The sequence below is a fragment of the Apiospora phragmitis genome, assembly GCF_038363925.1.
Source record: "Apiospora phragmitis strain CBS 135458 chromosome Unknown utg000011l:1.0-3236445.0:1.0-3240683.0, whole genome shotgun sequence".
Classification (NCBI taxonomy): domain Eukaryota; kingdom Fungi; phylum Ascomycota; class Sordariomycetes; order Amphisphaeriales; family Apiosporaceae; genus Apiospora; species Apiospora phragmitis.
The window spans coordinates 294766-307912 of NW_027117411.1; the positions used below are offsets into that span (position 1 = coordinate 294766).

At 55.4% G+C, this 13147-nt stretch overlaps 3 protein-coding genes across 3 annotated transcripts; 1 reads left to right on the plus strand and 2 right to left on the minus strand.

The window, feature by feature from the left end:
• Positions 1-2934: 2934 nt before the first annotated feature.
• PG994_012901 (variant SH3 domain-containing protein) lies at positions 2935-4899 on the plus strand (the record flags this gene model as incomplete). Its single annotated transcript, XM_066864310.1, has 1 exon — positions 2935-4899. One exon carries the CDS (start codon positions 2935-2937, stop codon positions 4897-4899), a length of 1965 nt encoding a protein of 654 aa, XP_066709271.1.
• A 1220-nt stretch (positions 4900-6119) lies between these two features.
• Positions 6120-8299, minus strand: PG994_012902 (Clr5 domain-containing protein; the record flags this gene model as incomplete). The annotated part of the gene is made up of 4 exons (XM_066864311.1): positions 6120-6952; positions 7045-7592; positions 7649-7892; positions 8182-8299. 4 exons carry the CDS (start codon positions 8297-8299, stop codon positions 6120-6122), a joined length of 1743 nt encoding a protein of 580 aa, XP_066709272.1.
• Positions 8300-9435: 1136 nt separating this feature from the next.
• PG994_012903 (uncharacterized protein) lies at positions 9436-10929 on the minus strand (the record flags this gene model as incomplete). The annotated part of the gene is given in 3 exon segments (XM_066864312.1): positions 9436-10254; positions 10266-10806; positions 10895-10929. The coding sequence occupies 3 exon segments, from the start codon at positions 10927-10929 to the stop codon at positions 9436-9438; spliced, it is 1395 nt and encodes a 464-aa protein (XP_066709273.1).
• Between the last annotated feature and the right edge of the window lie 2218 nt (positions 10930-13147).

The window sequence follows — 13147 nt, forward strand, 5'->3', positions numbered from 1 at the left end:
GTAGATCAGGGTAGCGGTGTGAAATGCAGCGAGAGAATAGACACATGCATATCTACAGCACAGTACATACTACTTTTTGCTTGCTTACATGGACATCCACGATGCCTTGGCGAAGCGGGCCTGGTGGGCTGGCAACCCGCGGGACATAGCTTGGGCGGTACGGGACCACTCAGCCACAAACGCGCAATGCGAAACGGCCATCATCTCTTTTTGCTGGGCTTCGGGCTATTCGAGCTACATGTAGAATGCGGGCTTGGTATCTTCAATCTTCAATGTTGTTTGCTTGTTTCTATTATCGCCTGTAAGCAGGACGACATGCCTAAAATATTATCCAGTGCTGTGAAAGGGGTCGATGGGGGCCATGCATAAACCAGCCCAGGCCCTCTGGGTGGCAATGCGATATGCGATGATTACACAACGTCATCGCAGTACCCTAAATACTTTGCGCAATGAAGTTGGTTGCTGCCCGTCTCCGGGTTCTCGAATGATCATCGTCAGCTCCGCGCGTGGTGTTCGCACCCAAAGAGCCAACGGCTGGCCAACCAACCCAAAAGGCTGCACTGCCCTGACTATCTTTAATACTGATCGGCCTTATTCGAGGGCAGGGATCACGACGAAGGAGGGTATACCCTGGCCTCAGGAATCACGCCCCCGACTAGCGTGCTGCTCTGGGCCAACAACAGGGACGATTGCTGCTCGATGCGATAAGCTGTCAAGTTTCAACAGGAGGAAACTGGGGAGATCTCGTCTGATTGACCTGATGCAAACGCGACTCGCGAGTTGAAACGAAACAAAAGAGAAAAAGAACTCCCAAACCTTGGGACGAACTCAATCGGAACAAACACCTGCAACAGTGAACCATTTTATTATTGGCTGATCGACCCACCGCTGCAAGACGGTGGCTCTCACCACTCGGCGCCAGAGTACATACTACAATTTTGGAGTTGAAGCCTCTGACCTAGCTTCATGTTGCTGCCAGCTGCTGAAGCTGCGCTGCCTTTGCTTCTGGAAGAAGGACCACACCCCTCTTCCTCCTCGTGAAAGCGCAGGGGCTGCAGGGGCGTCCTACGTACGGGATACTCCAACGCTCACCAAAACCAGCGGACTATTTTAGTATTTGTGATGAGATGGCATGATGAAAGCTCATTTCGGCTAAGCAGCTGGAGCTCTGCACTGCCAGCCAATCAACGGGCTCGTGTTCCTGGATAGTGGCGTCCTTCGTTCCTGACTAGCGCTTTTCAGTCGGAGCCAGCGCTGGGCAGTCTGCAGTCCAGGGTTTGGCTAAGGTGGTTCTCGGTCGGGCGCTACGAAGAAGCCGCCTGTTTGGGTCTTCTGTTCGCCTTCCTTCACCGTCCGCCTGGCAAACTGGTTTGTTTGCACAATCTCCAGAGGTTGGAGGGTCCGAGGACATTGACAGAGAGAGTGAGCCTTTTATGTCAGTCTTGTAAGTTGTGCTGCGTATTTGTTTCGCCTGCATGTCTTGTGTGTTCCCAAATGACAGGTGCTCTGCCGAAGACAGCCTGAGCTTGGTCCTCGGGGAAATCAATCGAATGTAACGTGGCCATGTGCCCCTAGCCAATTGATTCTTTCTTTGTACTCCGTACGGAGTACGGCATTGAAGAAGGATACGTATGTATGCGCTTGCTTTCAATATTGTGATGTGATTGCGTAGGTGGTATGGCTTGACAGCGACAACCCGCCCGAAAAGTAAACAAAGGTCGGAGACATATTCCGCAAATTGTGTGGCATGTTCATTAACCTTAAGAGCTTGCCTAAAGGTGTTTTGCATCGATTGATTGATTCTGCTTTCTGACAACATCCCGATTTAGAGCTATTGCACAATACAGCATGACAGTGCCCAAATTGGACAAAATGCCTCTCGCTCTGAACAGCAGTGGCAGAGCGCAGCATAACCAATACCACGCTGATGGCCTGAAATTGTAAAGGGTGCAGGTCAGCCAAAATTGAATGGAGATGTTCGTGATCTTCGAATGTTCCCCTCCCAGCTTGAGCCACTCAGAGTCGATCCTGCCAGATGGTGGCTCCACCCACGGGCCTTTGCCTTACTGCTCTGGGTTAGCAGCAGTTAGTCACTAAATGCAGCCGATCCCTGTTCCCTGTCTGTTCCTGGCCTTAGCTGCAGTGGTAGGTCCAGGTAGGCCCAGTAGGCGTGGTAGGTTGTACCGGGGCCCCATATCGTATGCACTCGGGCAGAACAGGCCCAGGCACAGCAGGCATTCACACGCTCTCTCTCCAGGAAAACGAACGACCATTTCTCTCTTCCCATCCCCTCTCCCGCCTTTTTCCCTTCTTTTCCCTTACTTCGTCAAGTCGTTGCGACCCTACGGCCTCTCCTCCCTTACCCAGAGAATTTTGGATTGTGACCTCACTATCACGACCAATTCTCGTTCCATTCTTTCCCTCCCCCCTCCTCGCGACTCAACACCAAACCACGCCTATCAAAACAAACGACGTTGTCCGTATCCGAGGTTTCGAACCCATTCCTTAATTTCACCCAAACAACGCCTTGCTGGTCAGCACGATTCGATTCACTGCTTAACCCAGACACCCCCAAGCGCGTGTATTCCGCTCGTTCTTTCCTCGACTCGGATCCAATCTGTAAAGTAGCCTGTTCAGCTGCTTGACGTGCAATCTTAACGACGACGCTCTTGAGCGCATTACATTCATTGACCAAGTTCGATTGCGACGGTCTACAACCCGCTCTCGACTTACTCACAAGGAGACTCCGTACGACACACGGCTACCGACACGTATCACGCACCACCACCTCGATGCAGTGAAGCGCGTGCACTACTTTAAAAAGATAACCTCGTGCGCGCCTGTGTAATTCTCGGTTCTTAATTCAACCTTAATACGACCTCAGTACGACGAACCGCCAATACATACATATTACCGAGTAGCAAATAATTCAAAATGCCTAGTCACCACCAGCGTCTTCACCGGCGGTCGGTGGGCGAGAAGTGGGACGATATCAAGAGGGATATCCAGAACATCGCAAACGACTTGACCAACAAGTCTCCCGACCAAGCGCAACACGAAATCAGAGCCCCCGCTCCTTCGACGGTGTTCAAGACGGTGTACAAGACGATGGACCCGACCTTTACAGGAGCAATTGGTGGCTACGTGACAATGAACTCGGCCGCTGAGGGCAGCCCGACAGTAGCGGTGGCACCAGCACCTACTTCTGATGGCCGTTTCAAGGCTCAAGCAACCCAAGCAACCCTGGCTGTAGGCGCTGGTGTGTTGCCAGAGTCTCTTGTGCCTTCTTCAGGTGGGGATTTCAGCGACCACACCAGCCTAGCCGTCGAAACCGCCCCTACCACAGCCCGAAACCAGGCGAGCAGCACCCTCGAGCCGTCTGTAAACGCTGTCGCCACCCCCGCGGCTTCATCCTCCGCCGCACCAGAATCTTCCAGTGAAGGCGGTGGCGCAGCAGCAAAGGCAGGTATCGCCATTGGCGTCCTCGCCGGTCTGTTAATTATTGGTCTGGCCGTTTTCTTCCTCTTCAGCAGGCGCAGAAAGCAGATGGAGAAGGAGCGCGCGGCAGAAGCTGAGAAGAGCAGCCCTCCTTTCGGCGGCGCTGCAGCAGTAGCTCATGCCCGCCAACCGTCGGTTCTCTCAACGCACACAACTCGTACCACAGCTACTGCTCCTCGCTTGAGCCTGCGCCCGGTCACCCAATTCCTCCCCGAATTCAGCGAGCGACGTTCAAGCAAGGGTGCTGCCATGGCTCTTGCACTGGGACCGGCACCCTCTAACTCGCAGGTCAACTGCCCGGCCGCCCAGAGCCCCTGGGAACGCCCCATGACAAGCCAGAGCAACAGTCAAGACAACCCCTTTGGCGACCACGCAGAGCACTACGACGGAGCCCCGCGATCTGCAACTATGGAGCAGCCCTACAACCCGTTCGATGCCCCCGAGCACGTTGTTGGAGTTGCTCAGACAACCGATGCGCCTAGACATGCGCCTAATGGTATGGCTGCCGCCGCCGCCGCTGCCGCTGCTGCCGTCGGAGGTGCCGCTGCCGGAGCTGCTCTTACTCGCAAACAGTCTGTCCGCAAAGACGTTCCTCAGCCGCTCGACCTGACCAGAACAAATGAAGCACCCCTTCCTCTTCCGTCTCTCGTTTCCCAGCCGAGCCCCACTGGTACTGAATTCAGCTTCACCTCCGTTGCTCCAGGTCAGTCCCCCGGACCGTCGCAGAGCGCGAATGCTATCGCCGCGGCGGGAGGCCCGGCTCACTCGACTGTCCACCGTGTTCAGTTGGATTTCAAGCCTTCACTCGAAGACGAGATGGAGTTGAAGGCTGGACAGCTTGTCAGACTTCTGCATGAGTACGACGATGGCTGGGCTCTCTGCATCCGGCTAGACCGCTCTCAACAAGGTGTAGTCCCGCGTACCTGTTTGTCTACCCGTCCTGTCAAGCCTCGCCCTGCCGGTGGACCTCCCGGAGCACGCAATGGCCCGCCTATCATCCCGAACCGTGGTCCCGTAGGCCCTCCCCGCGGACAACGGCCAATGACACCTCAAGGCGGACGTCCTCAATCGCCTGCCATGATGAGCCGCCCTCAGTCACCTGCCATGATGCGCCCTCAGTCACCTGCCATGCGAGGACCGCAGTCTCCCGCGGGCATGCGTGGACCTCAATCGCCCGGAGGTCCCATGAACGGGAGGCCTGTTTCTCCTGGACCTCGCCCTATGAGCCCGGCTGATGCACGAGGACAATCCCCTGGACCCCGGCAGCGAGGTAACAGCGAAAGTGGCCAGAAGAGCGCACGGCGCATGACCCCGCCTGGCCCAGTCCCCTGCAGCAACAGCAACAGCCATCAAGGCCTATTGGCAGGAAACCGGTGCCCGGCCAGGCTTACTAGCGTGTAAGAGATACAGACGGCTTATAGACTTCCTTCGGCGTATTCTACAACGGTATTAAATCACTCCTTTTCGGTCTACTAGACTTGAGCGTCTTGCGCTTCGGTCTCCACCTGGCCCTTCACGACTTCCTGACGAATCTCAAAACCAATCTCCTTGAAAACCCCATTTCTCGACACTCGCTTGCGACACGTTCCTTGTTCTTTTGCGTACTTCATTTGCTTTGATTGCGGATACTTGATATCGCCCCTGCGTTTTCCGCTGCGCAGATCAGCGTTGACATCTTCGAATACCCCGATTGTACGCGGTTTTTTTTCGTGCTTCTCAGAGCTGAGCAATCTGGTACTTTCTGGTCAAACTTCTGGTTCTATGCAAAGCGTGGTGCGTTCACTCGTGGGTTGAACGCTTCGGAAGTTTAATGATGCTCGAACATACTGCCAGGCTTGCTTCTACTGCTTGCTGGTAGTTCAGGCATCCTCTTTATTTTAATTTTCTCAGTGCGGCTTTGGGTGGTATCCCAAACCACACCTGGTTCTGGTTCATTTTCTCTAGATACTAGAACATTGACAATGCCTACATTCGGCCTCGCAGCATTTCACAATGCCGTGGGGACGAATCCAGTGGCGGACTGGGCGGCGAACAGGGTGTCTTCCGTCTGGGTCTAGTTGTGGTTGATGGTTTCGGAGCGGCAATTGGGCGACAGGCAGGCCCATGTATTATCGATGATTGTGGACAGGGGCCATCCGCCGCTGGGCGATGACGGCCAGTTTATCAGGGGACGACATGAAAAGCACTTTGCTAGGATAGTGCCGATGGCAGTGTGACCAGATGCTGTGTAGATAGATGGTTGAGAAGCTGAAGCAATCTATTGATGCTCTTGAATGCGTCCAGCAACAGTACTACGACTCCATCAAGTGAATAATTGCAATTGCCCAACCTCGAATTCCTTGTTTCAATGAACCGTGCAGACATGTGATTGTTGACTCAGGACCAAGACATGTTGAAGTTTGCTCGATCCATTCGGGAAAGGTAGAGGAAGGCAAGTGTAGAGGTTGCTGGATAATGGAATCAAGGGGTCGGCAGCTGAGTTGGATAGAATGTCGTCGATTTCTCTTGACCTGAATACTTTATATACGAATGAGGGCTATTGTTTTTACGGCACCCCAGAAATAACGCTCTGCTTCACGCAAACCACCACAACTGCGCCTGACCAAGGACACCATTTGTGTTCATACATATACTTCCCTCTCCGCATCCGAGCACCTCGGCCGCGAAAGGTTGAGCGGGAGGTTCCGCAGGTCCTTCTTCTCCTCGACGGCCACCAGCAGGTGCCTGTGGTCCAGCTCCAGCATCTGGGCCATCTCCGAATAGTTCTTCCGCCGCAGCGTCGCCGCCGCCTCGACCATGCGCCCGCCGAACAGGGCTGTGTCTCCGGCCTCGAGCTCGAGGATGCCCACCATCAGCATCGCCGACGCGTACGCCCGGAAGACGATGACGAGGGGCTCGCCGGGACTATCCACGGCCGCCATCTGCGCGGCGCACCGCCGCAGCAGGTCCTCGGCCATGGCGCGCGCGCAACCGTCCGTCGTCGCCGCGCTCGTCTGCTCACCGTCCTCTACCACTTCCGCCTCTTCCTGTTCTCTCTGCTGTAGCACATAGAAGACGTGGTACAGGTAGTCAAAGAGGATGCCGATGGCGACGGCCGACTCGGGGCCCAGGTCGGCCTCGGCGCGGCGCAGCGCCTTGCGGTACTGGCGGACGAAGTTCTGGGACGAGGCGGCGGAGCCGCGCTGGTACCAGGCGAGCGTGTTCCAGGTCATGAGGATGGTGGGGTGGTCGTGGCCGAGCATCTCCTCGAGGGTGCGCGCGCTGGCGTGCATGCCGCTGTTGACCGCGTGCGTCACGACGGCGTCGCTGCACTCGCCCTCGAGGAAGGACCGGCTGAAGCGCAGGATCCGCGACACCGGGTGCGACGACACCGTCGTGCCCCGGAAGTTGTTCTCCGTCGCGTCGCACAGGAACGTGATCAGGGCCCGGAGCAGGTCGAACTTGTCGTCTTTCACTACAATGGCGTCGAGTTAGTCGTCTCTCCCTTTTGAAGGCAATCCCGCCTCCCCCGAATGGAACAGCAAGCCACACACACACTTAACTTACCCATGACACAGATGTCGTAGGCCTTACGCCACAGAAGCCAGAATTCGTACAGCATCAGGGGGTGGAGGGTCGTCACCCCTTTCCTGAGCACCTCGCAGAAGGTGTGCAGGGTCTCGTAGGCCTCCTTGACGCAGCCGGTCTTCATGAGGTGCAGGGTCCACAAGATCGTGGTCTCGGACTCGGTGAAGTCGAAGCGGTCGTGGTCGGCGCGGACCTGCTTGGTGCCCAGAGCCTCGGCCACCCAGCCCTGGCCCTCGAACTGCGACCGCACGTAAGCCCGCGAGGTGACGAGCGGCAGCTCCTGGAAGGCCAGGTGGTCCGGCAGGTTCAGCCAGCGAGGGGCCACCGACACCGACGCCGGGCTCATGTGCATCATCAGCCGCCCGCGACGGTGGCCCCGCGTGACCAGGGACCATTCTTCCCCCTCCCCAGCAGTGGCAGTGGCAGTGGCCGTTGCGGTGGCGGCGGCCCGGGCCCGGCTGGGGTGCTTTCGGGAGATGTTCTTGAACCAGCCCCAGCGCTTGAAGCGCGTCTTGAACATCTTGGTACTTTTAGTAGGTCATTAGCATATGTCGCTTTTTCTTTACTGCTGGTGGAGACGTACGTGGCTGGGAACAAGTAAGCAGCCTTCATTATCTGCTGGACTTCTTGCAGGGTCCGCCCTTCTACCATGTACAGCTGGTAGAGAGTCGCCTTGTAGGCATCCCATTCATCCTCGCTGTACTGGCTGATGCGGCCCACCCCCCGATGGGCTCGAGGACAGTCAGCCTGCTGCTTGCTTCGCCTCGGCCTCTTAGGGTTTGATCGCCCGGGTTCGCCTGCAGGCGGCTGCAAGAGGCTCTGTGAGGCTGCATGATCGTGCTGACAGTTAGCATTGTAGACCAATCAGGCGATTGAACAGCGCAGTAAAAGTAGCCACGTGAGATTTAGGGTATGTACCTTGTCCGTTAGGTAATAACGGTTGAACTATTGTAGTAATCCCTCCGGGAGGGACTGTAGCACTCAGATTTCGGTATTGGCTCGTAGCCTGAGGCAGATTAGATCACGCCTCCATCATGCATAGTGAATGTAGGTAGCTGCTGCCACAGGCTGCAAAGAGGTAGATGCCTGCGGCAATCTTGTGATGGGCTTGCATACTGTGAATGATGTTGGGAGCATAGCTCCCTGACCTGTCTCGCAATACTTGCTCGTCATTGCTCGCATCGTCACCGTCGCTTCTGAGGTCACCTCGTGGGCAAAGGAGGGCCGACTCCATTGCCAAAAGGGAAGAACGGAGGTTATAGACTCTACTACTGTAGGGAGGCTTATGTTGCCGTGAATCGATAAGAATACAATTGGGCACTTTGCTGCATGAACGACGCACTAACCAACAAAAGCTGAAGATGAGTGAGATGCCCGTGGCAATGGGACCGGAGCTCGAATTAAACAAACGACAGTCAGCATTCTACCGAGCGCGCGGGTCATATATTAAACGCTCTCTGGGGACGCACTTGGTTCCGCGGAGACACCAGTGCACGTAACTAAATACCGAACCTGCACGCACGTCAGCAATTGGGCGAACAGGGGGCGGGGAGGCAGGGGTGCGAATGCAACCGAAGGGAAATGAATGGCCAACCGGGATGCAGATCCCTAAGGGGGGGTTCAATGCATCCTTCGCGTAACAGTGCCCTCAGTGGAAATGCCATCTTTATCACACATCTGTACAGGATGAACACACTCATGATGATGTGTACGCCACGCCGAGACGCCCTTGTTTCCATCCTTTGAGCCGGAGTTGGAGCAGCAGTAGCAGCAAGAACCCGCGCTCTTCGAGCAAAATAGGGCTGACTAAGGCAGCTGCGAACCGTTGCTGGCTCCCGTCGCCTAGACCTCCAACAGCAACGTATGATGCTAATCGGACGACTCAGGTTCAAGCCTGCAGACCATTAGTGGGTAGAACTATCGACAATAACGTGCCCGCGACGCAAGCGGCGTTCCCAGCGGCTGTCGATGAAAACATTTGGTAACCACATGCTTGACCGGTTCGTAGATCACCGTGGTGTGGTGGACATAATTCGTATCAGTAATACATGACCCAGCTCCTTGGCCGAACCCCGCAGAACATGGTTGTAGGCGGGTGATCGACTCCCTCAGTGGTGCCAGGTACCAATAAGAGATCCTGAAGTGGCTCGCCACGCCCAATTACGACCCGAGCACTACCCGAGTTAGGTTCACTCACCCTCTGAAGATTTGTCCTTTCTCACAACTGACTAACTGACACACTCGTTCGGAATCTACGCACACGGCAATCGTTACAGATAGAATCCCGACGATAGTCCGTCATCGCATCTGGCTACGAACGAGTCGGGTGCAGCAGAGGCTTTGGATTAATATTTCATTCGGCGGGTCATCTTAGTCATCGACTGCTGCCGCGCGGTCACACACTATCCTCCATCCTCTGTGGAACCTCGTTCGTAGCTGGTCGGCGACCTCTATGCGGCCGATCTTGCGATTGTAGCGTTCCAGTTCGCCCAGGGCACGAACGGTATGGCGTGCATCCGGACCAACCGCCTTTAGACACGCGTCATACCGTGCTTGGTACGATTCCAACGCCTCTTCCTCGAGCCCTAGGCTCTCCATTGCCTGCGCCCTCAGGTACCAGTACACGGTCTGCGTCCAGATGTCATAGCCTTCCGGTGAGGCCTCGATCCGTCTTCCAATGTCCTCGAGGAGCTCGGCAGCTTCGGTATCGAGACCTGCCTCGACATAGATGGTAACCAATTCGAGCTTCGCCCACATGACGTAATCCAAAGTCCAGTATTTGACGTCGGCAGCCATGTCGTCCACCATCTGCTCGATACCTGCCTTTGCCGACATCATCGATAGCCCGCCGAACCGGTGCAAGCTACGAATCAACTCAAGTCGATGCACGGCAAGCTCTTTGTGCCGAGTGCCCAGCCGCTGCTTGAGAGACTCCCACCAAGCCTGCAGAATCATCCAGAGGTAAGGTCGTATCGCCGTGACGCCGAGAGTATTTATGTGATGCCATATCCGACTAATTGGATGGTTCTCCCCGAGGACTATGGGGAACAGACTGGCTGAATACCGCACAAAGGAGGCGCCGAGCTCGGGGCCGGCTTGCAGCATGTAGAAGGCCACGATCAATGTCTTGAGGAGGATTTCAGGTGGCTGCTCTGTCCGTACGATGGACTGGTACTGCTGGAAACAAATCTGTACCATACGGAAACCGGCCTTAGTGTCGCCGCGTAGGACCACCTCCTCGCGACGCCAGCTTGGTTTGTCCAGAGCCCCAACTTGGGACCCAGCTCCATGCCCCAGTCATTGGAGGCATTCCAAGCTCGATTCTCAAAGCGTTCATTCGTCCAGTCCAGGATGCATCGCGCACATTCCTCAGGTAAGCGTAGCACGTCCGGTGTCCTCACAGGGAGCGGTACCTGCGGCGGTGAGTTGGCGCGATGAAGCAGCCTTGCCGCCGCTGACTGCATACTAGATAAGCGCGCAGCAGCGGCATCCGCACCGGCGGCCAAATCATCTTCGCTGCTAGTAGGGGATGACGACGGTGACGCTGATGATACCGGTAATCGGTTTGTAAGTGGCAGCACTTTGATAGGGCCGGTGCGAATGATGCTCTTGCCGATTGCGACGGGATTCTTGGGAGGACCGACGAAGCCGCGTTTAGGTAGCACCTGGCGAGCGTCGCGCTGCTTACGACCCAACTTGCGGGCATCGCGATATTGATCTTGGATGCCTTGTTCATCGTAGCTGTAGTTTGTGAATCGAGGTGTTGGTCTTTGTCATTCAACAATGGCTTAAGAGTAAAGGTGCCCGCGAACGAGCGGCGCAGACTCACGTGTCCGAGGCCTCGGGTTCCAGTTGCATGCTCATGTTCATTTGCCCGAGGAGCAATCGGGTAGTACCTTCCCCATTCACCAACCCCTGCTCTCTGGGCCTGCGAGATACGTCTGCTGTTGGGTGATCCGACGCTGCGTAGCCGGGCGTCTAGAAAAGGGCAGTTACTGATTGCGACTTTCTGCATCCAAAGTCTCAAAGGCGGGTGATGACTGGTGTCATTGATGATGATTAATTGAGAAGGAGGATAAGCTTAAACCATCAAGTGTTAGGTAAGCGAGACAGTGGGTGGGCGGGCTTTTGAGAGAGAAGACCCTCTTTCTCTCAGTAGTGCTCTTTCCTCACACTCGCTCAGCTCTCCAGATTCCAGAAGGCCCTCTCTTCTCGGTCTCTTCCCTGTCTGTCCACTCCCACGGCACTAACCCATCCACCAACCGTTCACCACCGGATGTCAATTCCATGACACCCCTACGCAAGAGCTCCAACCAGTCAAGCATTAGCCAAATCATTGATGATTGGTCCGGAGGCATTGCATATCATATGGGGCTGAATGGTCCGCGTATTTGTTACCTTGCATCCTACGCATGGCCGCAAATCGAATATGACCCACAACTTAGTGGGCGCCAAATCCCCAATCCCCTCCCCTCCATGATGCCAAGCAGCTAGCTAGTATTTCTATTTACACAATGGGCACCAGTAATGCTGACTCCCTATTGCTGAGCTATTCTCAACCTCATTACTACAATGATTATGGGCTCTATTCCTGTCCGCTGTCAGCACCAAGAGGCATGCTGATGACCCGGAGAATCGGCTGAGACCGAAGGCCGAGTTCGTATGCGTATGCGACGTAGTTCCCACATCCTTATTGTTCCTTTTGATTGATCCGTACCGCTGAGATGTGTTTTGGTCATGTACGGCAGTGAAGATCTCACCTTTTGCGGCCTCCATGTTGCATACCACTTATCCACCGCAGCTACGTGAAAGAGTTCGCGATCCTCTGCCAGGGGCCAAGGGCGTTCAGATCTCACCCACAATGGTTCTCATCAAGACAATATTAATTGACAAGAACCCCCCAGGAGACATGCCGTAGAACGTCGCCGGGATGTTTTGTGTAGTCGGGCAGCGTGCTGTTTGAGGTGCGGTTGGATGAAGCTCGCTAAGTTCAAAACGGGCATCGGCGGGCCTCAAGATTCATCAAGGCGCTGAGCTATGCCGAATTTGTCTTTGCTGCAAATCATGCCTGCCCCAGACCCCCAGTGCCCCCGTGTGAGCATCTCAAGGTTGCTAGCCATCAAACCCCGAGTGTCCTGGCCGAGACTCTCGCGACCTCGAAGCTTGGTGATGATCTCCGCCGCAGATTCACGGCCTCACAGACGTTAGCATCGATGCGGTAATGGTCGCGTTGGCGGATCCTTAACTCCTTGCCGCTAAGGATATTTCCGAGCTCGCACCCCGGCGTCTCGTCCCACCCCGCAAACATCCAATGTTCCCTCTTGAAAAGCCGCTGTGATCACTAACTCTATTATGCTTAGGCGCATATTATCGTCGTACAAGGAGTCAAGGACTGCCGACTACTGCTATTTTGCACACATCCGTGGGCCGTGGGCCGTGGGCCGTGGGCCGTGGCAAGCCGACGTCTGAAGTGGGTGAAGATCCGAGTTGAACATACGAGGACAACCTCATCTCGACCGGATAGATCCCCGGTCTGTCCATCAGAGGTGGATATGCCCCCCTTTCCACCCCCCATAAGGCCACAATTCACTATATGAAAGACACAAGACGCCACTCTAATGGAAGCATTGCTTGCGACCCTTGGACGTGTCTGTGTCGTTGGCTGGCACAGGCACTCACTGATTTACGGGAACTCAATTGCGGTCTTCGGCACGTGGATAGGAAGTCCGCCCGAATGTATGTACCCCGCAGTGACAAGAAACGACCCAAAACCAAGCAGACCCAAGCGGGAACCTTAGGCGAGAGATTCTAGACGATTTGAAGCATAAACCAGGTGTTTAGGTTGGGAGTTTGCCTGCTAGCAGCCCGGGATGTGGATGGCCCAGGTGGCTGATGCAGCGCATCGATGCGGCGGGCAAACTCTCGATCGTCCAATGGTGTGGCTAGAGCGGTGGTCGACAGGGATCTGTCTCGACATCACTCAGCAGCAGTGACGACACGACTCTTCAACCCAAAACCTTGAATCCTCCCTTCGACATGAGGCTTGCTTACACGCACGCTTTCAAACGTAATGAGAAATGCC